Raw genomic sequence first — 27,318 nt, forward strand, 5'->3', positions numbered from 1 at the left:
GCGTTACAGAAGAGCATATCACAGGACATTTGGGGGAAAATGTCCTCTGGCTGGGCCATTCCAAAACATTCTTCTACTTCTAAAAGCATTCCTCTGTTGACTTAGTTTTGTTTGACGTTATTACCATGCTAAAATGTAAAATTCCTCTTCATTTTCAGATTTTTAATGGAGGCCTGCTGGTATTTTGCCAAAATGCATGGCATTTGCCACTATCCATGATTCCTTCTATTCTACCCCAGAAGAAACAGCCCTATACAGGCAGCATATGCCATGCTTCATTGTGGTCATGGTGTTGTTTGGGTGATGAGCAGTCTTTTTTAAATTACTTTTCAGTAAGAGTCTGAATGCGATCGGTTAATATCAAACAGAGTAACATGACCCTTTATGAAAGAGTGGGCACACTCATTCAGACAGGTACATTTAGGTTTTTATTCCCCCCGCCCCTTAATAGCTATTTGTTTATTGCATTAACTTTGTTATTTTCAATATTACATTAAAGGTGGAAAAAGATCTGGCATGATTCTGAGCATGTAATAAACACATAATTGCTCGCTTTACTGTCTTTACTATCCTAATGCAAAGTGTATTCACAAATAAACAATCTTCAACAAGCACTTTATTTACAGTTATTGAAAATGCTTCTGCAATTGTGGGATTTTATTATTTATTTATAATTATTTGTATTGTTGTATTTTTATGTTGTCTTATAAATATAATTTTTAATATTTAAATATTGCCTACTTTCTGTAAATAAATGTTTAAAATGAGCATTTTCATCTTTACAGAACTCTGTCGCTTTCAAATATTGTAATTAAAAAAAAACATCTTTCAAATTAATTTTCATGTTTATTATCTCACATAGTTTGATCAAATTAAAACTTTATAGATCCAATTAATTCAAATATCTGGCAGACATTAAAACAGTATTTTTTATTCCAATTGTAAATTAACAAACGGTAACAAATGTAAAAAAAAAAGAAAGAAAAAAAAACAGTAACATGTAATACAGCTGACAGTACAAAATACAGTTGTAGTGCAAAAAGCATACACATTATTTTCTGAATGTCAGGCCAATCTCTTGTGGTCAGGAAACAGTACCTTCTTCAACATCCTCCCCAAGTCAGTCTGGCCACATGATCAGTTTTCTGTTTTGTTGATTTAACAAAGCCAAGAAATTCCATCTCAGAAACAGCCTGAATGAAACGAGCACTGTTAATGTTAAGAACAATACATATACGTATAAGAAATATCCTTTCATAGACCTTTTTAAAAGGAAAGTAAGAGTGTACATTAACAATCTGTTCATTTATGATAGTCACATGCTTTTACCTTAAACATTCTCTCTAGAGAATGCATTAACAGTAAAATGTCAAAAAAGGATACTGCTTAAGGCTGTCAAATTTGCCATTCTCCTCAGAATCAGCATCTTGGTCCTCAGCAGCTGACATCACAGTTACAAATGCCTGGAAATATCACAAGCAATGACAGGTACCATCCACACAGTTAGAAAAAGATAACCCACCTCTATATGTGATTTTGATTAAGCATGTTCATACCTCAAGCCAGTCATATAGATTTATGAGTCTTCCACACTCGAGATGAAGCTTGTACACAATGCAGAGGTCTGGAGCAGCACTGGAGATTGTGCCAGCATTCGTTTTCAGGCTTTCATTCTGCAGCAACAACGGAATACAGTAGCAGAACGAATGAGACAGCTATTTTGAAGAATGTTGGAACATTGTATTCCATTGACCTGCACTGAACTTTTTTTTCTTTCAAAAGATCTTCTTTTATGTTCCACATCAGAGTCAGGTTTAACATATAACGAGGATCAGTAAATGACAGAATTTAGTTTTTGGATGAACCTTCCCTGTGACTTAAAAGTGAAAATCAAAATATCGTGCAAGTATGTTGGCCATCTTGGCCTTGAGGTTATTTATTATAATAATAATAATAATACTACCTTTTATTTATAGGCGCCTTTCAATGCACTCAAGGACACCGTACAGCATAAAAGCAAATCAGTAAAATACAAAGCTATGCAAAAACAGACATACAGATCAAGCATACAAGCAAACAAAACAAACAATAAAGTTTATAAGCTAATGTGCTCCAAAACAAGGACAAAATTCACATTTAGTGGATATATGTGTTAAAAATTGACAGTTTCTATCCACAACCACTGCGGATCAAAAACTTTGACATTAAGGCTATGACGATATATATCGTTTCCACGGTATAAAATGTCTATAGGTAGAGATTTTGCTATATTGTGTATATCGCGGTATGTAAATATATAGCACTATTGACACTTCAGAGTGATGAAATGCATGAATGAGAATATAAAGAGTGGACGTGCTTGATGTTAAAACAGTTATAAGCGCAATAAGTCAGCTGTGCTGTTAGTTTCTAGTAGGCATATCTGTGTATCCACTGTATCAGGTGGATTTCTGCTTGCATTCACATTGGTAGTTAAACTCAAATGTTGCATCACCTTTCATATCTATACAGCGATGCTTTCCAACTATTATCCACCTATTACAAAATGCATCAATGGATGCTCACTAAATGGAAAGTATGACAGTCCTTCAGCTTCATCAAGTGGACCTGATTGACACCTATAGAAGCCATTCACAAGAAGCTTTTGCTGATGTTTTGGGGGGCCTTAAGCCTTTGAGTTTGGGAAGCTCTGACAATACAACATATTGGCTAATGAAAATGTAGGCCAGAAATTAAGATAGGAATTGGTTAGTCAGAACGATAGGTCAGTTACCTGCAGGTAGTGGAAAGGATGACTGAGAGCCGTCTGAATGGATGTGCGAGGGGTGACATTGAGGCGCTGTCGCAGGACCCCTGAGGAACTGTAGTAGCACACTTCACTGAGTGGCTGGAGTTCTGCTGGAGTCAGGTATTCTCTGAACAGAGGCCCACAAACTTTTTGTGAGATAAGCAAATAATTAAGCACACCGCGCTCATAGTGTTGTGCTGCCTCCTTACCTCACAAGGCTGTCGATAAACTCGATCACCTGGCTTCGAAGCACTTCATATGGATTCATTCTCTTTGTCCTTCGGGACTCTTTTTCGAGCAGCGTCTGCACATACAGTTCATTTTAACTCCACCAATACTATTTTTCCAAAGCTGAACCAAAGTACTTGATATATAGTATGGTCTGATGACTAGTACTTAGTATTGCCATGATACCAACATTTCAGTAGTCAGTACTACATACAGTACCAGTCAAAAGTTTGGAAACACTACTATTTTTAATGCTTTTGAAAGAAGTCTCTTATGCTCATCAAGCCTGCAGTTAAAAAAAAAAAAAAAAAAAAAAAAAAAAAAACAGTAATATTATGAAATATTATTACAATTTAAAATAATGGTTCTCTTTTTTAATATACTTTAAAATGTAATTTATTTTTGTGATGCAAAGCTGAATTTTCATCAGCAAGTACTCAAGTCTTTGGTGTTTTATGATCCTTCAGAAATCATTCTAATATGCTGATTTATGATCAATGTTGGAAACAGTTGTGCTGCTTAATATTTTTTTATAACCTGAGATACTTTTTTTCAGGATTATTTGATGAATAAAAAGTTAAAAAGAACTGTATTTATTTAGAATAGAAATCTTTTGTAACAATATACACTACCGTTCAAAAGTTTGGGAACAATAATTTTTTTTTTTTAAAGAAATTAGTACTTTAATTCAACAAGAATGTGTTAAATTGATAAAAGGTGATGGTAACGATTTATATTGTTAGAAATGTTTTTATTTTGAATAAATGCTGTTTTTATGAATAAATGCTGTTAACGTTTTACTCATCAATGAATCCTGAAAAAAGTATTCCCAAAAAATATATTAAACAGCACAACTGTTTCCATCATTGATAATAACTGAGTATCAAATTATCATATTAGAATGATTTCTGAAGGATCATAAGACACCAAAGACTGGAGGACTTGCTGATGAAAATTCAGCTTTGCATCACAAAAATAAATTACATTTTAAAGTATATTAAAAAAAGAGAACCATTATTTTAAATTGTAATAATATTTCATAATATTACTGTTTTTTTTTTTGTTTTTTTTTTGTTTTTTAACTGCAGGCTTGATGAGCATAAAAGACTTCTTGCAAAAGCATTAAAAATAGTAGTGTTTCCAAACTTTTGACTGGTACTGTATACCAAGTGAATTGTCACAATTCTTGATACAAATTAAAATAAAATAAAAATGCATGTTGCTGATTGAGGCTGTCAACACAAGATGTGTCAAAGTGAAAGTCAAAAATTAATTTGATCTGTTGATCAATGTAACACAATCACATGAAATTTAACGTGTCGACAGAATCATTTAAAGCCACGGAAGTATGTTGCAACGGTGCGCATCTTACACTACACAGTAATCTAATTGTAATTGGAATAATAGCACAGTTGGATTTTTTTATTTTTTATTATCACGTAACCACGTCAATGTAAGGGGTGGTTTAAACCTTTTCTAATCTGTTCCATAGGACATTAACACTTGATCGGATTGAAAACTGAAACTGGAAAGTTCTGTGGACGTGCAATGACGTATCATTATCAATATTAATATTATGATAAATGATAAATATAAAGCCTGCATTTTAAAACAAAGAAAAGAAGCTATAGTAAGAGGATGGTATGTGGCAATTGTGGCAATCTCTGTATATTCATGCATTGTGCGCATGTTTTAAAGTCTGTGACACAAACGCGAACATCAGCCCTATTACTTTATCTATTATTTAGATTTCATGTAAACGTCATGTTCATTCCGACTGAAACTAATGGTGTCCATTTAAACGTAGCTAGTCAAGTCATCTTCATTTATATAGCGCTTTTAACAATGTAGATTGTTCCAAAGCGGCTCTACAGAGACACAACAGTAACAAAGACTGTTTTGGCCTTATAGCAGCTCTTGAATAAAGTTATTTTCCAGCTAAAGTTAATTTGATTGATTCACTTCCGTCGCAACGATCATTAGTTATCCGTTTTAACAGGAAACTCTACACAGACTTTAAACGCGAAACCTGTGATAGCTAGTATAAACACAAATCAGCATCAATATTAAGTACTTCACACTGTCAGACAGTCAAATAGACTGAAGTTTGGGAAATGTAGTAAGGTTTTTTGCAGCTAAATGAGAATAAAACAGAGGCTTTAACTCTAGGTTTTCCTGTAAATTCCTCCCCTGCTCAGGAAGCCCAGTTAGATCCTCTCTCAACCAATGTACGCAAACAAAAACCTTGGGGTGATCTTTGACCCTTCACTATTTTTTGATAAACAAATTAGTGCTGTTATTAGAGGAATCTTTTTCTATTAGATCTTTTGTAAAGTTAAATAATCTTCTTTCAAGCAAAGATTTAGAAGTTGTGATTCATGCACTTGTAACATCACGATTAGATTATTGCAACTCTCTTTATTCTGGTCTCCCTCAATCTTCCTTTATCACGATTGATATTTGTTCAAAATGTGTCCGCAAGACTTTTGACTGGGTCTAAAAAGAGGGACCATATCGCCCCTATTTTAGCATCGCTCCACTGGCTTCCCATTAAATTCAGAGTTGATTTTAAAATCCTTATGTTTGTATTATTGTTCGGCCGTGCACCAAGGAATATTAGTGATCCTTTTGCGCCATACTGTCAAGTCAAGTCATCTTCATTTATATAGCGCTTTTAACAATGTAGATTGTTTCAAAGCAGCTTTACAAAGATAAACGTATAATTTAAGGTAAGATTGGTTTGGCTTTATAGCGGTTCTTTAATAAAGTTATTTTCCAGCTAAAGTTAGTTTTGATTGATTCGCTTCCGTCGCAACGATCATTTGTTATTAAATTAGGGGCCGCTAAGACGACACCATTCTCTCTACACAGACTTTAAGCGCGAACCTGTGAGAAACGCTGATGGCGTTCACATGCGCATTAAGAATTGGTTCTATAGTTATGTGCGTTTGAGTATATGTGCGCAGGTTTGGAATTCCCTACAAACCAAGCCTAAACAAAGTACTGGTGTTTCCTTATAATTTTGATACAGAATTTTATTTTATTGTATCAATTCGGGGTAGATACGCGAATTGAGTTTTCCCGACGACGCTTTATCTGTAGAGTGGTAAAGGGATTTTAAAGGGATTTATCTGTAGAGTGGTAAAGTGGTATCCTCCATACTGTCCTGCTAGGGCACTTAGATCTTCTAATCACTTGCTCTTAACTGTGTCTCGGTGTCGCGCGCTGTTTTTTTGTGCTGCATACACGCCTAACATTCCTGCTGGCATCTCTAACACTAATCAAACAACAAAAGACAAAGAGATAATTCACTTGTTCTTGACAATAACTTTTGTAACTATATTTGTAATGTATATTTTTTTTATAAAGTGCAGTGTTATTTTACATTACAGTTTCTGTACCTGAAAATCTTAAAGCACTTTATTTCAATCATATCATTGTTCAGTTGTATCTATTTGTTGCGATAGCAAATTTTTTTATTTGTTCTGTTTTATTGTTTATTGCCTTTAATAATGCTTCAAATGTATATTAGTTAGGCTAGTTGTTTTTCTATGGTATTCTTAAACCACAGGGAAACGTTCCTTGCATACGTTTTTTAGCCTGTTGATTTTTGTTCATGATATTCAGCTACAATTAAATGTTTTGCAATAAGACTAAATGTGAATGAGATCCACGTTTTTGTTTGTTTGTTTTGCTTTTTACCTTATTGAAATCGAAATAAGGAATCAATAAGCAGAATTGAAATCGGAATCGTTAAAATTAAAACGATAGCCAACCCTAGTGATCGGGCCTTTTCTGTGGCCCGGCCCAAGCTTGGGAATGGTCTCCCCTATCGTGTGAGGTCTGCTCCTTCATTGGACATTTTTAAATCTACTCTTAAATCGTATTTTTATTCTTTAGCTTTTGGAAACCTGCAATTATTGTTTTTATTGTGTATACCTGCTTTGTACTCTGCACATCACTTTGGATCAATCTATACTGTGTTTAAATGTGTTTTATAAATAGAAGTTGTTGTTGTGTTGCTGTTTTACAGTAATATTATATTTATTTTTTACTTTCAAATTATGAACCAAAGCAAGATCATGCTGTATTAATGCCTCCTGTTACAAAATCTGTGTCTTATCACAGTACCTGAGAATGAATAAACCATCACCTTTGTACACAAAAAGGCATATCACTGTTTGGAAGTGCAATTTGTGTATCACAAATTCACAATATGCTCTCTATAATGGTTGTCCCTTTTTAAATGTACATTTAAACGTACATTACTCATTACATCTATGTAACACGTGCCAGAAAAAACTAATTCCAGTTTAGCTAAACAAGACAACAAATACTTTACCTTTTGAAGCTGAAAGAGATCTGTTCTTCTGTTCTTCTCCAAGATGACACCATCCCCAGTGGAATCTTCTGAAGTGAAACCTGACAGGCACAGCAATGTGTTACTAAGGGTTTTACTGTACATCTAGTGATTCAATTGTTAATACACTCAATTCTTTGCAAATGATTGCAAATTATAAGCAACTCAGGCTGGCTTATTGCCACGCAAACTCTAAAAAACTAAATACAGCATAACAGAAGAACTCCTTTAAAAAAATATGATATATCTTTAAGAGCACAACAAGGAAATAAAAGTGCATTATTTGCATGCCCTGTTATTGCAGTGAAAACAACCCACAAAAAAAAAAAAACAGTTCCGACCCCTTGTCTAGTCTTTCAAGTTATTCATCTAATTTTTTGCTTCAAGACTTTAAGTTTAGTTACATAAAAGTCAGTTACATAAAACAGTACATTGGTCTATCTGAATCATAAAAATAAGACTACTCTTTGATTACTCTTTGGCAATCTGTTAGTTGGTCAGACTAGTTCTTAAAGACAAAATTTTCATTTTTGGGTCAACTATCCCTATAAATCGGTGTTAACACTCCACCGGTGAGAGACCTGACCATGCCCACCAACCTTGTAAATGAGAAGAAAAAAAAAGAAAAGAAAATTGACTAGTAACATGCTGACAAAAAGGATTTATTGTAACACTATAATTTTGGGAAATATTTACATCTACTCAATCATCAGCCCAAACCAACGGACGTTAACATTCTGTTTATGATGAGCATGAACTGCAGTTATGTTGTCTGCTGTTTTAAAGCCAGTTGGATTCTGATTGACTTTCAAAGTTTTAATCATGTTTATCAACTGGAAAATAATGATATCATTTGTCAGTGTCATTATAATTATGGTGTGGGCTTCTCTATTCTCAAAGAATTAGAATGCTTATTAAAACATTATCATTATAGCTGTTGTCCTTGGTGTGAATGGGCCTTAATTCTCCTTCCATTGTGAGATTTTGCAGAAAGCAGAGTTCTGAAACTTCATGTGAATACAAATTGAGCTTTCCCTATGCCCTCTAAGAGATATGCTAAGAGAATGTGTGGATGAAATTGTCTACTGATGGTAGACAGTAGTCCACCTGCATACTAGTGTTAAGAATACACTGCTAACACAGTGAACATCCATGGGACTTTAGGACGCTCACTTGAGGTGGATACATGTTTTATTAGATAAGAAAATGAGCATGAACTACCGTGGAAACATGTTTACAGAATAAATTGCTTGATGTGATGTGACTTCAAGTCATGTTGACTTGTAAACTCAGAAGAAAATATCAGCAGAGCAATATTTTTGCATAGCATTCCAAATGTTGATCTGAAGAAGATTGGCATTAAAATGATTAATAAAATGAATCACATTTACTGACACAGTTTTGTTCCCAAAAATAAGGCATTTCATATTCTTATCCAATTTCTCCAGAAGTGACTTGTTTGTTCTCTTGAACCCACTGAATGGAAAAGCAAAAAGTTTGTGATATTCTGATTATTTCTATAAAATACATTTGAAACTTGAATGGAAACAACACATACTGACTTACCCTCCAGCGCTTCTAATTTGCCAATAAAATCTTCCACTTGTTGCAGAACATTCTGCATTCTTTTGGTTTTGGCAGATTTAAGAATTTCAGCACACTTCTCTAAAGCTGCAACAAGCTCGTCTTTTGCAAGAATCCTGGGGAGAAATAATCAAGAGTGACACTGAAACTGGAGCAATCCCTCCAATAAATACAGTAACCACTGAATCATAAAACTAAATAAAACAACAACAACAACAACAACAACATACATACATACACATCAGGTGTTTACATTCCAGCTTCTTTGACTATGTTCATGGCAAGAGCCAGGTTTAGTTATTCAAAAATAAAAAAGATGTTTAAGATTCAGTCGTTTTTTTAACACAATTTAAAAGATTAATATTACCCTTCTACCAAAAGAAAAACCTCACTTGAGAGAAGTGAGTGAGGATTTGGGAAGAGAAACAAGAAATTCCATGTGTAGTCCAGTGTTATAACTCATAGAATATTGTTATTCGCAATGTAACAATCGGTTGCTAAACTATTATTTATCATGTAAACAAGGCTTTGTAATTCACTTATGTCCCAATAACCACATAAAAACACATTGTTTGGTGTACCACCACAGTGGAGTGGTTGTCACGCTGACCGGAACAGCTATTCTGTACAACAGACAATTTATTTTAAGCTGTGTAACTTTTGTTGACTGCATTTTAGTTTGATCATAAATAGGCTTGGATGTGAATGTGTTTGCATGCAAACATGACTTTTATATTTCGGAAAATATGGTATTAGAGGCCATTGAAACAGAACATGTTTTTGCTGTTACCGTTTAGGTCAGTGGAACGGAAAAAAACTGCAAGGTCTACAGATGCAGTTTATACAAGTTGAACTTCTTTTAACTTGAATGCCGCATTTTTTAGAACACCATTTTATGTGTTAGACACTGTCCAACAAGTCCATCTAGTGCATGTTTACATAGAACAACAATGGAAAAGCAGCACAGTAGAATGTAAAAACAGGTTCTGTGGGAATGGGGCCTTAGTGTCTGTTTTTTAAGGGGGTTTTCACGCTGGGCACGTTTGATACACTCCGAGTATGAGCGTGATCGTTTCCAGACCCGCAGTGTTGGACTAGCTGGTCACACTCATTTGATTCTTTCGAACCCTGGAGGCATTTACATTCATCTTACATCATTACAAACGTGCACGGTGAATGATAGAAAACAGGAAGCAGGTCAAATACATTGTCTTTTTTATTAATTTGGTGCTATTATGCACAGCAGAGTAAACAACATTTGGGTTTACTCTACTGTATGTGTGTTGCATGAAGGCGGCTTTCTGCTGCTTACAAACGGACTCTTGAGGAGACAGCGGATTGAGAGCCCTTCATTTGCCACTCTGATCGCACTCACTATGCGCAAATACACTGCATGCTCACTCTCGCTCTTATCCAAGGGAAATCATCACCACTGTCATCTCTTACATGCATTTTGTTGAATGACATCGGATAAAATCACGCACAGGTTACTTTACTTCCTGAACAATTGCACAACTGAGTCCGAGTGGCTTTCACAATCACGTAAATCGCACCAGAGTTTCAGTGCAACTGAATTCACAACACTTCCTACAGTCTCGGGTTCAGAATCCCGGGTTCAGTAAACCCAAGTGATGTGCAGACCAAGTGCGCTCCCAGGTCCGTGTGACTGCTTTCACATTACCAATATTTCATGCGAACCGTGCCCCTTTTCAAATTAAACTGCCAGTGTGAAAGCGCCCAAAGTTGCTCCATCCATGTGTCTGATCCATGATTGCTCACACGTGTTTACACTTGCCCTATTGTGTTGTTCTAACTCCTGTGATTGCTTGAGTTAACAGATCTGTACTCTCGAGTCTAAGAGCAGTGCTTCTCAAACATGCCCCCCCCCACTGCACATTTTCTATGTCTCCCTCATCAGGCACACCCAAATCAAGTCTAGCAATCTGTAAGAACGCGTCGGTATTGAATCCAGATCGCGATCTTTTAAAGGTGACATATTATGCCCCTTTTCACAAGATGTAATATAAATCTATGGTGTCCCCAGAATGTGCCTGTGAAATTTTCAGCTCAAAATACCCCCAGATAATTTATTATAGCTTGTCAAATCTGCCCCAGTGTTTCCGCTACATTCATTCTGTCGTGGTGGTCCGCCACACCAAAAATCTTCCTACCACTGCTGCAGCTTCTCAGTGAGGGGCTGTTTACACCTGGCCACTTCATGCGTTTTCTCAGATTGGATAGCTATCCGATTTTTAAAAACGATTCCATTTACACCTGGTCACATAAATGTGTTTTTGAAAAATGGATATAAATCCGATCTTCATTTCCCGCGCTATATGCAGATTTAATGGAGTGCACGTCACCGAAAGCAACAGATATTAGCTGCATTTTATTGATCATCAGCTAATTTAAAAATCAAAGACCACAATAAGTGCTATAAGTGGCAACAGTGCTACATCCTTATGCATTGCTTTCTGCCAGGACTTTTACGTGCTTTTCCGAAACCACTGAAGTGACGTCGACATCCGGGTTAGCAGTAGCATGCGCCGTCAGGCAAGTGTTATTTAAATAAACTCCTAATGTACTTACAAACTTTTCAATGCCTCGTTTTATGAGTACAGAACCTATTTGTACTACTGTATAAGTTTGGTAACATTCTGGGCATTATTAGTCGTCCGACTAAGTCATCCGGCTGATTTCTCTAAATAAGCTCTAACTTTAATAATGTTCAACCAAGAGAAAAAAGGCTTCTGGGGGGGTGTTTGGCTCGAGGTCATGGTGCAAAGGACCCTAGGTTGATTTTACTCTGAACCATCCCTTTAAGATAAGAGAAAGGGCGGGGTTGACCTCGTTGCTATGGATGATGTCAACACGCTTACTAACTATGGCCACATTGATTAGCTAATAGGGGAGGAGTCTCTGTCAGTGATTTAACCATAGAAATAGTGTAGAACGAGGGATCACGTTGCCATATTCAAACAAGGATTTTAAAATAAAAAATGTTGTCATATTCAAATAAAGATTTTAAACTTATTTTTTAACTTGACCGAAAAGTTTTGTTCTCCATCATTCAATGCATTTTGTCTGTACATAAATAAACCTTTATGTTATGTCACTGTAGATTAAAATCAATAAATCAAAATATTTATTGCATTTATGAAGAAAAGGCTCAGCACCCAAGACTCTATCGCTATTGCCTCAATGGTGTAGAGTGTCTTTGGTCGAATTGCTGAGGAGGATTGCCAGCAGTAGCCATTTTGGGATTATTTGTGATTTGGTCTTAGTGACTCAGGAGTGACCTAATTCCGTTTTTTGCCTCCCATGTGGCACAGATGGGAAATGATCCACAACTGTGTAAGCAGGAAAAAAGCACATGGATTCCAATATTCTCAGATCAGTTGCAGGCCTCATTCATATGTGGAAATAAATCTGATATAAATAGGATACATACATTTGCGTCTGTCATGTAAGAAGACAGATCGGATATTGCCGTCAATAAGTCAATTCATCATTGAAAAAGCAATGGTGGCGCTCAACCTTACTCGCGCAAAGACAAGTTTCATTGGTTCTTGCAGAAGCTCAAACGTGCTTGTATAACATGTGAGAATGAACCTCACTGGTTCCTGCGTGTTAAGCAAGCAAGCTTCACGTCAACTCAGGTGGTCACCAACCGCGAAAACAACAACACTCAGACTCTTTTTTAGATTCAGACTATAATTCCATCCAAAATAAAAAAAATAATTTAACTAAAAAGACAAAAGGTCATTTCTGACAGGTTTAGTAGACTGGGTTACCTCAGAAGTTGCATGGCTGAGTCATATTCCTCTGTCTCCCACAGATTCTTCTCAATGCCGGATACATGGAGTTCTCGTATCTAAGCACAGTAACAGTTACATGTGATGAACATTAAACACTAGCCATTGTCTTTAGTTCTTAATTCAGCTGAAAAAGTAAAAAGTAAAAAAAAAGTATATATATCTATATAGATATATAGATAGAGATAGGAAGATAGATAGAGATAGGAAGAGTTCAGATGCAAAAGCCTCTAAGTGCCATCTGACATTTTCTTCTAGAATGATCATTTTTATCAATCTCGTATATTTAAGTTCAGTTATTTCACTTAAATGACAATTAATAGGTAATCTTCATTGCCATTTAAGTGAAATTATTGAATTTAAATATACGAGCTTGATAAAAATGATCATTAGAAGAAAATGTCAGATGGCACTTAGAGGCTTTTGCTCTTCATATATATATATATATATATATATATATATATATATTAAAAAAATATATATATATATATTTTTTTTCTAGCAAAATGTACCTATCAATGTTTAATGGGACACCAGTGTCCTGTTTCTATGCTTTTTTAGATTCACTGCATGATAGGCAATAAATCCTTGTTTAAGAGGATCAACAAACCATAACTTGTTAGACAGGTTTTACAATATAAATTTAACAGTAACAGTGTCCGAATTTCTGCTAAAAATTTGTGAATACAGACTGAGACTGGTAGGCCACATGACAACGGCAACAAGACAAATATAGTACATCTTTATTATATTCATACTATACAATCTTCATCGCGTTCTGAAAAAGAAAAGATAATTTGACCATTTTGTCTTGGAAGTAAATGATTACTTAATCTCTTAATTTGGTTTAAATACTGAGTAATATTAATTAACATGTACTTACTATAAAGTTTGGGTTTGGGGTTACAGGTAACACTTTATTTTACAGTGTCACTGTTACATGTTACATGTTACATCTAGTTAGTTTAGTAATAGATATAAATTATGCATAATTACATGCAACTAACCAAACAAAACAAACTAAACAAACTAAACAAAACCAAACCCTAATCCTAACCCTATAGTAAGTACATTAACTTACTTAATATTACTCAGTACTTAACTGTATAGTTACAGTGTGTCAAAGACATTAAAATAAAGAGTAACCGTGTTCCTGTTACAGTGTAATTATACATTCAAGTACTGAGTAATATTAATCCAGTACATGTACTATAGGGTTAGGGTAGGATTAAGGTTTGTTTGAGGGTTAGTTGCATGTAATTATGCCTAATTTATAGTTATTACTATAGTAAATACAAGTAATGTGTAACAAGGACACATTAAAAGAAAGTGTTAAAGGGTTTAGTTGCATAAATTATGCATAATTTACTGTTATTAATATTAAGTACATGTAATGTGTACTAAAGACAATGTTTAAAAAAGAAAGTGCTGCCAAAAGGTCTACTTACGTGCTTTCCGAGAGGAAACTTAGGCAGTAATGATGTCAAAGAGTGCAGACACTGAAGAATTGGATAGTAATTTTTGTGGTATTTATGGAGGTTTTTCAGTAATTTTTGACAAACATCCTGAAAAGACAAATCACAAAAGAAGATTAGTTTATTGCTTATATACAAAATAACGAAAACTAACAAGATGGCCCTTACATATTTTTTTTACTTTCGTTTTGTTAGTCTAACCAGAACCGATGGATACAGCATGACCCAAACAATCCATAGACACAAAGTTTACAATTCAGGCAAGTAGTAACACATTACAAGTAACAGGCATTACGTAATCATGACAAACATGCCGGCACATTCATATTCCTCATAACAGTGGAAAAAAAAAACTTTAAATAGTAATTTATATGTTTGGTTTACTTAAAATACTCCAACATTATTTAAAACTGTAAAGAGTCTGCCGTCTCAGTTTCCTTTCTGTGAACTTGTTTTCGGAGCGTGTCACAAAAATAAACCAGAACTCTGCATATGCAACTTGTCGCAGTTTTTTCTTTCGTTTCGTTAATCTATAAATTATTTAAGTGAAATATTTACGCGTATTTAATCCTTTTATACAATGTTATTGTTTTTCTGCGTTCACAGAAGCGCTGCAGGTGCGTGACGTGACAATATGTGAATCCTCATGTTGTTTATGCTGCTATTTGTGCATTTAAAACTGAACCTCTGGAAAACAAATTGTTAAATTTAATGGGTCACAGACTTATTCATTCTTCGGTTGTCAGTTAAATGAAATAAAAAAAAAATTAAATGAACATCCCTACTGTGAGAAATAAGCCTTGAATTTACCTTTAGAACAACACAATGCAGCTTGATCCAGCAGATGATATAACTTCTGATTAGTAAGTCATTTATTCTTATTTGCATTAGTTAATGTTATTTTTACAAAATTGTACACGTTTTATTATTTGGCCTTTTCCCAAATATATTAGGCTTTATCCCTATATTGCCACATAATGGCAATAAATAATAGATAAACATAAAACATAAAATGTTGTATATACTGTGTGATAATGCATACAAAGCACATGTGCATCTACTGTATGACAACAAAAATCATGATGTTGTTTTGTTATGAGTGCTTTCTTTGTTTTGTCATATCAGCTACACATAAGCTAAGGTGGCCAAAGCAGAAATTGAGTTTGGCACCTCTGGCCAACATTATAGTGGTTAAAGCAAGTGATAGAGATGCCATCCCCAAATTGTGTAAGGGTCAATCTGAGTAAAATTTCAAATTTAATTGGTTCTTGCAGAAGCTCGAACGTGCTGATGTAACATGTGAGAATGAACCTTATTGGTTCTTGCGTGTCAAGCAAGCAAGCCTGAGCTTCCATTTACCAAAACTGAATGCTGCAAATATTTAAGGAAATATTAAAAATGGCTGCCTGTAAATCTCGGTCTGCTGCTGTGCTGACATTAATGCTGCATGTGCGTTTTGTTCTGCTCTAACCAAACACAGATTTCTAATGGTTGGCCTCCTTCACTAAAAGGACTAGACATTGAGTTGTTGCCATATTCATGGTTCGTATTTGCTTTTATAGTTGTGCTATCACCGTTTAATGATGTCATTGTATGTTCCAGGAAAACTGAAGTTGTAATATGGTGAGTGTCGGTCACAGTGCCTTTTAATTGCTATTTTTGATCCCGCAATTATTAATTTACAATTTAAGCATTGCGCACAAGTTTTTCTTTTAAACTGGTATACTGCCCACCAATGCAAATCCTATGAATTTTATGGGAACAGCAAAAAGATAAGTTTGGTCATTTGTCAAAGTCTTCAGCGGTAAGCGGTGGGAGTTGCAGCAATAAGTTTGCCCACTGATATTATACCAGGCATGAGATACGTATTGTGTATTTCTTAGGTTTGTGGTGCATAATAATTAATAATAATTCGTTACATTTATATAGCGCTTTTTCTGAGACCTCAAAGCGCTTTACATATGGAAGGGGGGAATCTCCTCGACCACCACCAATGTGCAGCATCCACTTGGATGATGCGACGGCAGCCATATTGCGCCAGAACGCCCACCACACACTAGCTTATCGGTGGAGAGGAGACAGTGATGAAGCCAATCAGTATATGAGGATGATTAGGAGGCCATGATGGACAGAGGCCAAGGGGCAAATTTGGCCAGGATGCCGGGGTTACACCCCTACTCTTTTTCGAAGGACATCCTGGGATTTTTAATGACCACAGAGAGTCAGGACCTCGGTTTTACGTCTCATCCGAAGGACGGTGCTCTTTTGGCAGTATAGTGTCCCCGTCACTATACTGGGGCATTAGGACCCACACATACCACAGGGTGAGCACCCCCTGCTGACCTCGCTAACACCTCTTCCAGCAGCAACCTAGTTTTCCCAGGAGGTCTCCCATCCAGGTACTAACCAGGCTCAGCCCTGCTTAGCTTCAGTGGGCAACCAGTCTTGGGCTACAGGGTGATATGGCTGTTGGCTGTAGACTAATCATCTAATAGATTGCTGAAATTGTCAACCAGACTCACAAAACTTGTTACACTCTGCATGTAATAGAAATAAAGAGGAGACACAATTCAGTCAACTACATGGACTATTGTGGAATAACAACAATTAGTAGTAGTTACCTTGACATGTTCATCACTGGTAAGGAGCTGCACCTGCTCCTGGGGCTCTTGAGTCTCCACATACCTACAAAGACACATGTTGTGTAGTTACAGAACTGTTGTGGTAGCCATTTACTGGAGTGAAAATTTGTGTATACCTCATGAATGAGGGTAGATGACGGATTCTTTCCACATTTTTTTGGCTCAATGTCTTGGCACAAAGCAAAGCCTCTTTCTTCTGACAGCAAAGCACACTGAGAGGCTGTCCATTAAAGTGCTCTAACATAGAGAACTGGAAGACAAAAGGAGTTATTGTAGTGTTTAATTGCAGTAAACACCTTTTGAAAGTAACTTGGCTCTTCAAATAATGATTATGTCAATCAATTACATTGTTACACCAGTAGTAATCCAACAATTAAAAGTGCATGTGAAATATAAATACAAAGTAGGGCTGTATTTATACAGACATGAGTGAAGCTCAAAGCTTTGTTCACAGTACATTAGCCCATTTATTTTAAGCCATTTGTCAGCTTTGCATTGATTTGTGATCTTCTGGGGCCAGGTGCATAAACATAGCCGCTAAGTTAAGACTGTTTTTTAAGAACTAATATGACCAACTAGCAGTTAATTAGAGCTAAGTGTTACTTTTCGGATTCAAATTAGACCAATCTTTATGTCTGGTCACCTGATTTTCCATGAATTGAACAATATTCCATGAGTTATTCCACTGGACATGGAATCTCATTTATTTTCCCAAATCTTCACTCACGTCTGACCCATTTTTGCAGGCGATAAATATTTGTTCCTTTCATTCCATTAAATAAATAAATAAATAAATAAATAAATAAATATATAGAGAGAGAGAGAGAGAGAGTCAGGAAAATAAGTATTTGAACACCCTATTTTGCAAGTTCTCCCACTTAAAAATCATGGAGGGGTCTGAAATTGTCATCGTAGGTGCATGTCCACTGAGAGAGACATAATCAAAAAAAAAAAAAATCCAGAAATCACACTGTATGATTTTTTAACTATTTATTTGTATGATACAGCTGCAAATAAGTATTTGAACACCTGAGAAAATCAATGTTAATATTTGGTACAGTAGCCTTTGTTTGCAATTACAGAGGTCAAACGTTTCCTGTAGTTTTTCACCAGGTTTGCACACACTGCAGGAGGGATTTTGGCCCACTCCTCCACACAGATCTTCTCTAGATCAGTCAGGTTTCTGGGCTGTTGCTGAGAAACACAGAGTTTGAGCTCCCTCCAAAGATTCTCTATTGGGTTTAGGTCTGGAGACTGGCTAGGCCACGCCAGAACCTTGATATGCTTCTAACAGAGCCACTCCTTGGTTATCCTGGCTGTGTGCTTCGGGTCATTGTCATGTTGGAAGACCCAGCCTCGACCCATCTTCAATGCTCTAACTGAGGGAAGGAGGTTGTTCCCCAAAATCTCGCAATACATGGCCCCGGTCATCCTCTCCTTAATACAGTACAGTCGCCCTGTCCCATGTGCAGAAAAACACCCCCAAAGCATGATGCTACCACCCCCATGCTTCACAGTAGGGATGGTGTTCTTCTTCCTCCAAACACGTTTAGTGGAATTATGACCAAAAAGTTCTATTTTGGTCTCATCTGACCACATGACTTTCTCCCATGACTCCTCTGGATCATCCAAATGGTCATTGGCAAACTTAAGACGGGCCTTGACATGTGCTGGTTTAAGCAGGGGAACCTTCCATGCCATGCATGATTTCAAACCATGACGTCTTAGTGTATTACCAACAGTAACCTTGGAAACGGTGGTCCCAGCTCTTTTCAGGTCATTGACCAGCTCCTCCCGTGTAGTTCTGGGCTGATTTCTCACCTTTCTTAGGATCATTGAGACCCCACGAGGTGAGATCTTGCATGGAGCCCCAGTCCGAGGGAGAATTGACAGTCATGTTTAGCTACTTCCATTTTCTAATGATTGCTCCAACAGTGGACCTTTTTTCGTAGCCCTTTCCAGCCTTATGGAGGTGTAAAATTTTGTCTCTAGTGTCTTTGGACAGCTTTTTGGTCTTGGCCATGTTAGTTGTTGGATTCTTACTGATTGTATCGGGTGGACAGGTGTCTTTATGCAGCTAACGACCTCAAACAGGTGCATCTAATTTAGGATAATAAATGGAGTGGAGGTGGACATTTTAAAGGCAGACAGGTCTTTGAGGGTCAGAATTCTAGCTGATAGGCAGGTGTTCAAATACTTATTTGCAGCTGTATCATACAAATAAATAGTTAAAAAAATATATTGTGATTTCTGGATTTTTTTTTTGGATTATGTCTCTCACAGTGGACATGCACCTACGATGACAATTTCAGACCCCTCCATGATTTCCAAGTGGGAGAACTTGCAAAATAGCAGGGTGTTCAAATACTTAGTTTCCTCGCTGTAAATGATATATATAATGTATAATAATTATATAATATAATTATATAATAATATATATAATGATATATCTCACAGCCATAAAGCAAGACAGCCATAAAGCAAAGAAACAGCATTAGCACCTCCTTTGATAGGTTCAGGTAGACTTCAGAGATGTTTGGAATAGTGTATGGCGATATGGTTTGGGGTTTTGTAGTTCCTAATATTAATTTGATAATAACAATAATATTTATAATTGTTAATAATAATAATAATAATAGTATATTTATACTTTAGCTGGGATACTTTAGCAGGGATTCTCCAAAACACGTTGGCCACAATTATTGGCACCCCTAAAAAATTGTATGAGTAAAATATCTCTGAAGTATATTCCCATTAATATTTACCTTTTTTAAGCACACCAGGGTGACTAGGAACATGACATTGTCTAGCTATGACTTCTTGTTTCACAGGAGTTTAAATATGAGGAAACACAAAGGCCAAATTCCCTTAATCATCCATCACAATTAGTAAAACCAAAGAATATAGTTCTGATGTGCATCAAAAGATTGTTGAGCTTCACAAAATAGAAAGTGGCTGCAAGAAAATAGATAAAGAATTGAAAATCCCCATTTCGACCATCAGGGCAATAATTAAGTTCCAATCAACTAAAGATGTTACGAATCTGCCAGGAAGAGGACATGTATCTGTATTGTCTTAATGCACGGTGAGGAGGAGAGTTCGAGTGGCCAAAGACTCTCCAAGGATCACAAATGGAGAATTGCAGAGATTACTTGAGTCTTGGGGCTCAGAAAGCCTAAAAATATATATAAAACAACCCATACATCATCACATGTTGTTTGGGAGGGTTTCAAGAAAAATCCTCCTCGCTCATCCAAAAATAAACACCAGCATATTCAGTCGACAGACACGACTGGAACTTTTAAAAGGGACTGGATTCTATGGTCACTCAGATGAAACCAAAAAAGGGCTTTTTGGCAGCAAACCCACCAGATGTGTTTGGTGCAAACAGGGATAAAAAGTATCCCATGGCTACGGTTAAATATACTTCTGGATCTTATTTGTTGTGGGCCTGTTATTTTGCTGGAGGTCCTGGACATCTTGTTCAGACACATGATATTATGGATTCTAGCAAATACCTCTAACAGATAAAACATCTAAACCTGACTGCCTCTGCTAGAAATCTTATAATGGGCTGTGGTTGGATCTTCCATCAGGACAACGGTACAAAACAAACATCAAATTCAACACAAAAATGGGTAACTGAGCACAAAAAGAAACTCCTGCCATGACCATCCCAGTTCCCTAAACTGAACCCTATAGAAAATGAGTGGGGTGAACTGAAGAGAAGAAGCGCCAACATGGATCTGGAAATCTGAAGGATCTGGAAAGATTCTGTATGGAGGAATGGTCTCTGATCTCTTGTCAGTTGTTCTCCAAACTCATCAGGCATTATAGAAGAAAACTTAGGCAAAAAACTCCTGGCAAAAGGAGACTGCAAAAAGTATTTAAGAACAGGGAGCCAATAATTATGGCCAGCGTGTTTTGGAGAAAAGCATTTATTTCATAATGTGATTTACCCCCCACTTTCAATTATTTTACTTCAATGAAAGGTTAGATTTTAGTGTCGCCAAACTGCTTAGTCTCAAATACGCGTACACATGTCTGAGTTTACGCACAGGTGCGCACATTCTTAAAGTGAATTTTAATAGCTATTTTTAATAGCTCACAACCTTTGCCTGGGAAGTGGCGTACGCACGTTTCTAGCCCCGTTTTGTCACACGTTTATAAATGAGACCCCAGAGCATTTAATTGACATATATCTTCAAAACACATTTTAATAAAATCATGAGGATCTTGGGATGATGCATGCCAATTTTTTGTGAATTGGACCAAAGACTTGGGTTAGTTATTAACTAAAAACACAAATGTACTTATTACGGCACCACCTAGTATCCGACAAATATATTTGGTGTGACATGCGGTGTGCAGCCCTGTAATAGTGAAAGTAGTGTGCTCGAAAAGGCAGAATACAACAAAGGCCAAATAACACTACTGTCACCGATATTTGTTTTTCAATAACGTGCATTGCAACACATGATCAACAAAGAAACCTTACACATGCCAAAATTACATTTGAAAGAAACAAGCATGGCACTATATTTGACAGCTCACCTTTAGGCCTTTAACAAAATTTTGAACCGAGAAGTCATGGTAGAGGAAGATGCCAACCAGCACCTGAATCACCCTACTGCTGAGCTTGAAAGGAAACTGGGAGTTCAGAATCAGCTATGAAAGACAAACAAATAATGAAATCAGAAGAACAAAAAGAGGAAATTATTGAAGTACTAAAATGTTAACTTGCATCACAAAACATAATGGTTATTTACCTTGTCAAAAACAGAAGCTAAATGCTGAGTACACGAGAGAGACTGAAAGACCTCAATACAGAGCAGAGATGACACAGAGTGGGGAAGCCTGTGCTGGATAGCACTGGGAGATGTGGCAATGCCAAAAATAAAGATGAATGGAAGCTCCTGGGTGTATCGACTGTTAGTAAGGTAAAAAAAAACAAAAAACAGATTAGGGTTTCTCAGATCACGACCATTTACAACAGCTTTTCAATTTAATGTACAATATTAACATTTCCTGCAAATAATAGTGCTTTCAAGGCAGGCAAAAGACAGTTGTCTTAAAATTTTAATCTCAGGTATTAGGTTTAGGTTCTGTTTAAATGAAACACAATGCTGAGTTTTGCTGTGGCCATAGATTTTTCTCATCCAATCTCAATGGTAAATTTTCAACCAACGATAGAGTGCATATGTATACACTGACTGGGCTGTAAACAGTCAAAATGCATTTTAATATTTAAAACAATTTAATTGTCCGGCTTTTCAAAATCAGAAAAGGTGTATCCGTAAGATGAAACCACATTGCAAAGCCTACAGTGATAACGGTTTGCTGATTATAATTGAAGCAATTTACTTATGATACATTATGATGCACCCCTCATGTCCATATACAGAGGATGTAAATAATAATAAAAAACCTTGCAAGCACTGTAACAACAATATTCTTCAATCACACTTCACATACTACATTTCACTAGACAAATCCCACCTGCAGATAAGGATAAAATCCTGTAAAACTTGAGAGTTGAATGCCTCAAAGTCTTTGAAGATCACAACAACAGGCAAACTCTGAGGCAAGTCATTATTTTTCAAGTTTTCTTTCCTTTGCGGAGAAACTTGCGGGCATTTCTGCAAAAGACCAATTGTTCTGAATGTTTAAAGTACAAAGTTCAGTAAATAACAGGACAGAATCTCTTTCAAGCTTCTATTAGAATTTACCAAACTCATTTACAAATTTTAAATCTGACCCAAGCATTCTAATATTGATGCTATAATCAAATACAGTACTTCATCATTTTGATAATAATATACACATACTATAATCCACAAAAGAAACCAAACTAAACCAAAGAGCATAATTTCAGGGTTTACTTCACAATGGAATGAGGCCTTTTCAGCAAGTAGCGCTGCTAAATCTATTCTTTCAGAATATAAACATATTTTTATTGTAGTTAAGCCTTTATCTTCTCTTGTCTTCTCCTACCTTGCTAACAGTCTTGTACCACTGACACAGAGCACTAATAGTACACTGTGTCCTTTGCAGTAAAGCAGTTTCATCCTCCTGTTCTTCATCCACAGACACTCCTTTTCCCATCAGCTGCTCTAGAAGCTTCTGAATCAAGTGCTTCACAGCTGTCAAAATAATGACAAAACTGCAGGATTATTGTTAAACCTGGTGTTATCACGCCTTGAGGACAACATGCAAATGCAATTTTTTTTGCAGATGAGGCTATGCATAATCATTGTGAGCTCAATATATGCTTATTTTGAGTGGACGGGTGGAGAATAAAGCTTGTCTGCTCAATTTTCCTCTAACTGAGATTTATATGAAGCAATATGTGCATAGTTACTGATGTATGCATTTGAATAAATCTGAAATTGATTCTACATGCTGCCTTTTGTGTTTAAGCATACTTCAGGATGAAATCTAAGCAAAAAATTTTGCATTAGGCCCCAGAACTCAAGGATTATCTAATACAGTAAGTGATTTTTTGTGTAAAGTGAGACAAAACATCAGAATACATAAACCATTTTTTTTTATGATGTGAAAAAAAAAAAATGTTTGAAAACCTCAGCTTTTATTAAAAGGTAGTGCATATGTACTTGTTCAGCTATATTTAATAGTGTATAGTTTTATACATACCAGCACATTCTTTGGCATGAACAGACACCACAAACGGGGTGACAGAATCCTGAAGGAGATGACACAGACTTCGAAACGTCATGGCATGATCCGGCACATTTACCCCTAGAAGACAATAAAAGGTTTAACTGAGCCCTAAAATAGGTGGAACTAGGAGTGGGGCTATGGGGCAAAAAACTTCAATGTTTGTTCTTTCAAGGTAGCCAGAGTACCACGAGATCGCAAGTCCGTTCTTTATATTCTTAGAATTGAGAAAGAGCCTAGCTCTCCAGGAGCAGGATTGGAGACCACTGATCTGAACACACAAACCTCGGTTTCCAAACATTAATCTGGTCAGATGAAACAAAAGAAAAAGGCTGTTATATTATTTGGATGGATTTCATGATATTAAAGTCAACATGAAATCAAAATGTTTTTTTTTTTTTCAAGGAATATTGGCGTATTTATTATAAATGATTTATTCGTGCACATAATTGTTTTTTAAAAATCATGTGTCCTCGTAATCTTTAAACAAAATAACTTCCCCTCCCTCATGCGGCGACATATTTTCTCTAATGACAACCTGTCACTCACATGACATCACAGCAATAGCAAACCACAACCATACAACGATCCAATCAATTCTCAATGGACAAAATCAAGTCCTGCCCTACATTTTTTTTCTTGTTCAAGAAGCCGTTTCACTCAGATATACATCACAATAGGGAAGAAAAGACTATGGCAACATTCGTTTCATGCCGACTGTAATGCCTGCTACAGACTGTGCGATTTTGGCAATCTTATAAGATCATTACAAATCACACTGTACGACATGGATCTAATACACTTGGATACGACATGTATGTAGACTGTAGATGTCATAGGCTGTGACGCAAGTTAGTATAGAAGAATAAAACCTCATCAGCATGCGCTAGTGGTGAACAAATAGAGCAAGATGAACTTTGGCAATTGTGGTTTTTATGTGTGCTGAAAAAAAGAGAAGGAAGAGAATATGGACGCGGTCATGGCTAGAGAAAAGACGCCAACTTGGAATGACAATTTTGCAAATGGAGCTTGAAGTAAGTAGTTTTAAGTTTTAGTGCCATGTCACATTGATCAATATGCCATTTCTTGTTGCATTTTTAATGGCTAGTCAGCAGACGTAGGTAGTAGCAGCAAACACAATGTGAGATGATCATGCTAAAGTTCTGACACTGTCACAGGCTATCTTTGGTTACAAGAGACTGTCTTTGAACCTCTCTCACTGTACTCCGTAGGACCACTGTTTGCCGTAGGACTACTGTTTAGGAGCCATGACCACAGAAATTGCCACGATTAGTCCGATTTTGTCTGGGACAGCCCAAAATCGTATAATTTGTAACAGGCGTAAGGGGAGCACACAAGCTTACTGTATATGTGCATGCGGCCATGCACAATACTTTAGTGTGACCACCTTTTTTAATAATGAAATGCAATAACAGAATACAAACAACATCTATCTATAAATTACAGGGACGTCTGTCTGTCTGTCTGTCTGTCTGTCTATCTGTCTCTGTGTGTGTGTGTGTGTGTGTGTGTGTGTGTGTGTGTGTGTGTGTGTGTGTGTGTGTCTGTGTGTATGTCTGTTATCCGTATATCTCTCGAACCGTTAGTCCGATGGATTTCAAATTCGACAGGTGTCTCGCCACGGGCACGAGTAAGTGCAGTGCCAAGTTTGACGTTGTTTGGATGAAAAATGCTAAAGATATCGTTAAATATATCATTTTTAAAAGGTTGTGGTTTAAAAATAAACATTCTGACATAAACACTCTGTCAGCAGCTACACTGTTTACTTCTGAATATTATAGTTTGGTTCCTTCTGAATATTATAGTTTGGTTCCAGAACGTGATAAATCCATTTTGATTAATTTGAGTAAAAATGTGTTTTCTTTACCAAGAAAGTGGCAAGATGAAAACCACTATTTTCTGTTTAAAACTTTCACATAGCATCTTTAGGTTATAATAACATAAATTCAAATCCAGATTTGGATTTTCAAAGATCTATTATAAAAACGGATTATTTCCCCAAAAAAATGCAATAAATTCATGACACTTTTTTTTCAAAATGCTATCATATTGAAACTGTTGAAATCAGCCATCACTAAGAAATACAGTGAGGAAAATAAGTATTTGAACATGTATCATTTGCAACTGTATCATACAAATAAATAGTTAAAAAATCATATATTGTGATTTCTGGATTTTTTTTTTTTAGATTATGTCTCTCACAAGTGGACATGCACCTACGATGACAATTTCAGACCCCTCCATGATTTCCAAGTGGGAGAACTTGCAAAATAGCAGGGTGTTCAAATACTTATTTTCCTCACTGTATCTCCTGAACTTTTGTGCTGTGTAATTGTAACAATGAGCACTCAAACACACCAAACCAACAATTACTAAAAACACACACAAAAACTGATTTTGCACGGGCATTTTGCACTAGTCTCATTAAATAACGTTAAAATTAGACAAGGGAAGGGTGTACATGACATAAAATATGAATTAGTAAATTTATAAAAACAAATACATACATGCTTTCATACTTTACTTTCTAAAACAATCTTCAAATATTAGATCAAATCGAAGTTGTTCAAATAAAGGAACATTTCTATTCTAATGATTTAGAAAGTTTAATATGAGGATAAGAATAAGGCCATACCCAGCATTAGAGCGGCTGTAGGGATTTCACTGGTTCTCTGTCTCCAGACATCAGATGAGTTGCCGAGGTCATGCTTTTTAATAAACTCGACAAGACTGTCAAGTACATGTTTATTCAACTGATCTTGTATTACCTGTAAAAAAAAATAGGTTGTATATTTATTAAGATACAAAAATAGATACATTATTGACAGACAATTCAAGCGTTTGCAAACGCAGATGAGAAAATATAGCCTACCTCTGTGTTCATTTGAACCGTTTCCCATAATTTCTGACAGATCCTAAAGCGATCGCTTCCGTTATCGTCACTACCATCCACCAAATATCCACCTACATGGGGAAAAAAACGAAACAAAATGATGGTAATGGCGATAAGTATTTGTCAGGTGACAGGATGAATCGATTTGTTTTTGTAAAGGTGGTAGCCTAATAATGATTATCATTACTCACCAACTCCGACATGTCTCTTTCTCTTTTTAGAGGTTGACTTAAAAACAAAACATCCCTGAAAAACATAATCTATTAGCCTGGATGTATGATTGTTATTTTATTTTATTATTATTATGAGTGTATATATATCATGAATGTATAACTATCCTCAACAAATGTGATTACTTCAACAACTATGGGATGAACGCATATCTGCGCAATATTACCTTTGACACTGATGAAGTTACAGGAGTTTCGCTCATTTCTGTTCTTCAAAATTCAGTGGTGGACAAACTTCAATAACACAAACACACCATGCGTTGATTCTGCCGCTCTTCCTCTTCTTTGTATATAATTCTATATTCGCTAAACCATCGTTATGCGTTTTACTGCCACCAACTGTACTGGAAGAGCGCTTACGCATAAAGCCATTGCTAGAGAAGAATGACAGCAGAATTTTGCATGGTGTATTCTGACACATAGGGGAAACTAGCAGAAAAAGAAATATCACCCTCAACATACCCCAAAAGACAAAAAAATGTCTGTCCTCCTGACAAATTGTCATCAAAAGTGATAATTTTCAAGCATTTTTTTATATATAGGCTAATATCACTGCCTCAAATGTACATGAAAAACTTCCCAAGTTTATAAGCTTCAATTTAAG

General features: G+C 36.1%; 1 protein-coding gene across 1 annotated transcript; it reads right to left on the reverse strand.

The window, feature by feature from the left end:
- Window positions 1-829: 829 nt before the first annotated feature.
- Window positions 830-27,051, reverse strand: orc3 (origin recognition complex, subunit 3). Its single transcript, XM_084393906.1, has 20 exons — window positions 26,882-27,051; window positions 26,676-26,730; window positions 26,464-26,555; window positions 26,227-26,359; window positions 23,547-23,651; window positions 22,887-23,035; window positions 22,392-22,531; window positions 21,662-21,821; window positions 21,447-21,560; window positions 17,009-17,142; window positions 16,872-16,935; window positions 14,224-14,340; window positions 12,755-12,834; window positions 8,943-9,076; window positions 7,359-7,438; window positions 2,998-3,092; window positions 2,774-2,915; window positions 1,557-1,673; window positions 1,384-1,463; window positions 830-1,209 (listed from the first exon to the last, which is right to left on the reverse strand). Exons 1-20 carry the CDS (start codon window positions 26,915-26,917, stop codon window positions 1,104-1,106), a joined length of 2,133 nt encoding a protein of 710 aa, XP_084250032.1. The 5' UTR covers window positions 26,918-27,051; the 3' UTR covers window positions 830-1,103.
- Window positions 27,052-27,318: the final 267 nt, after the last annotated feature.

The sequence above is a fragment of the Rutilus rutilus genome, assembly GCF_951802725.1.
Source record: "Rutilus rutilus genome assembly, chromosome: 21".
In the NCBI taxonomy this organism is placed as follows: domain Eukaryota; kingdom Metazoa; phylum Chordata; class Actinopteri; order Cypriniformes; family Leuciscidae; genus Rutilus; species Rutilus rutilus.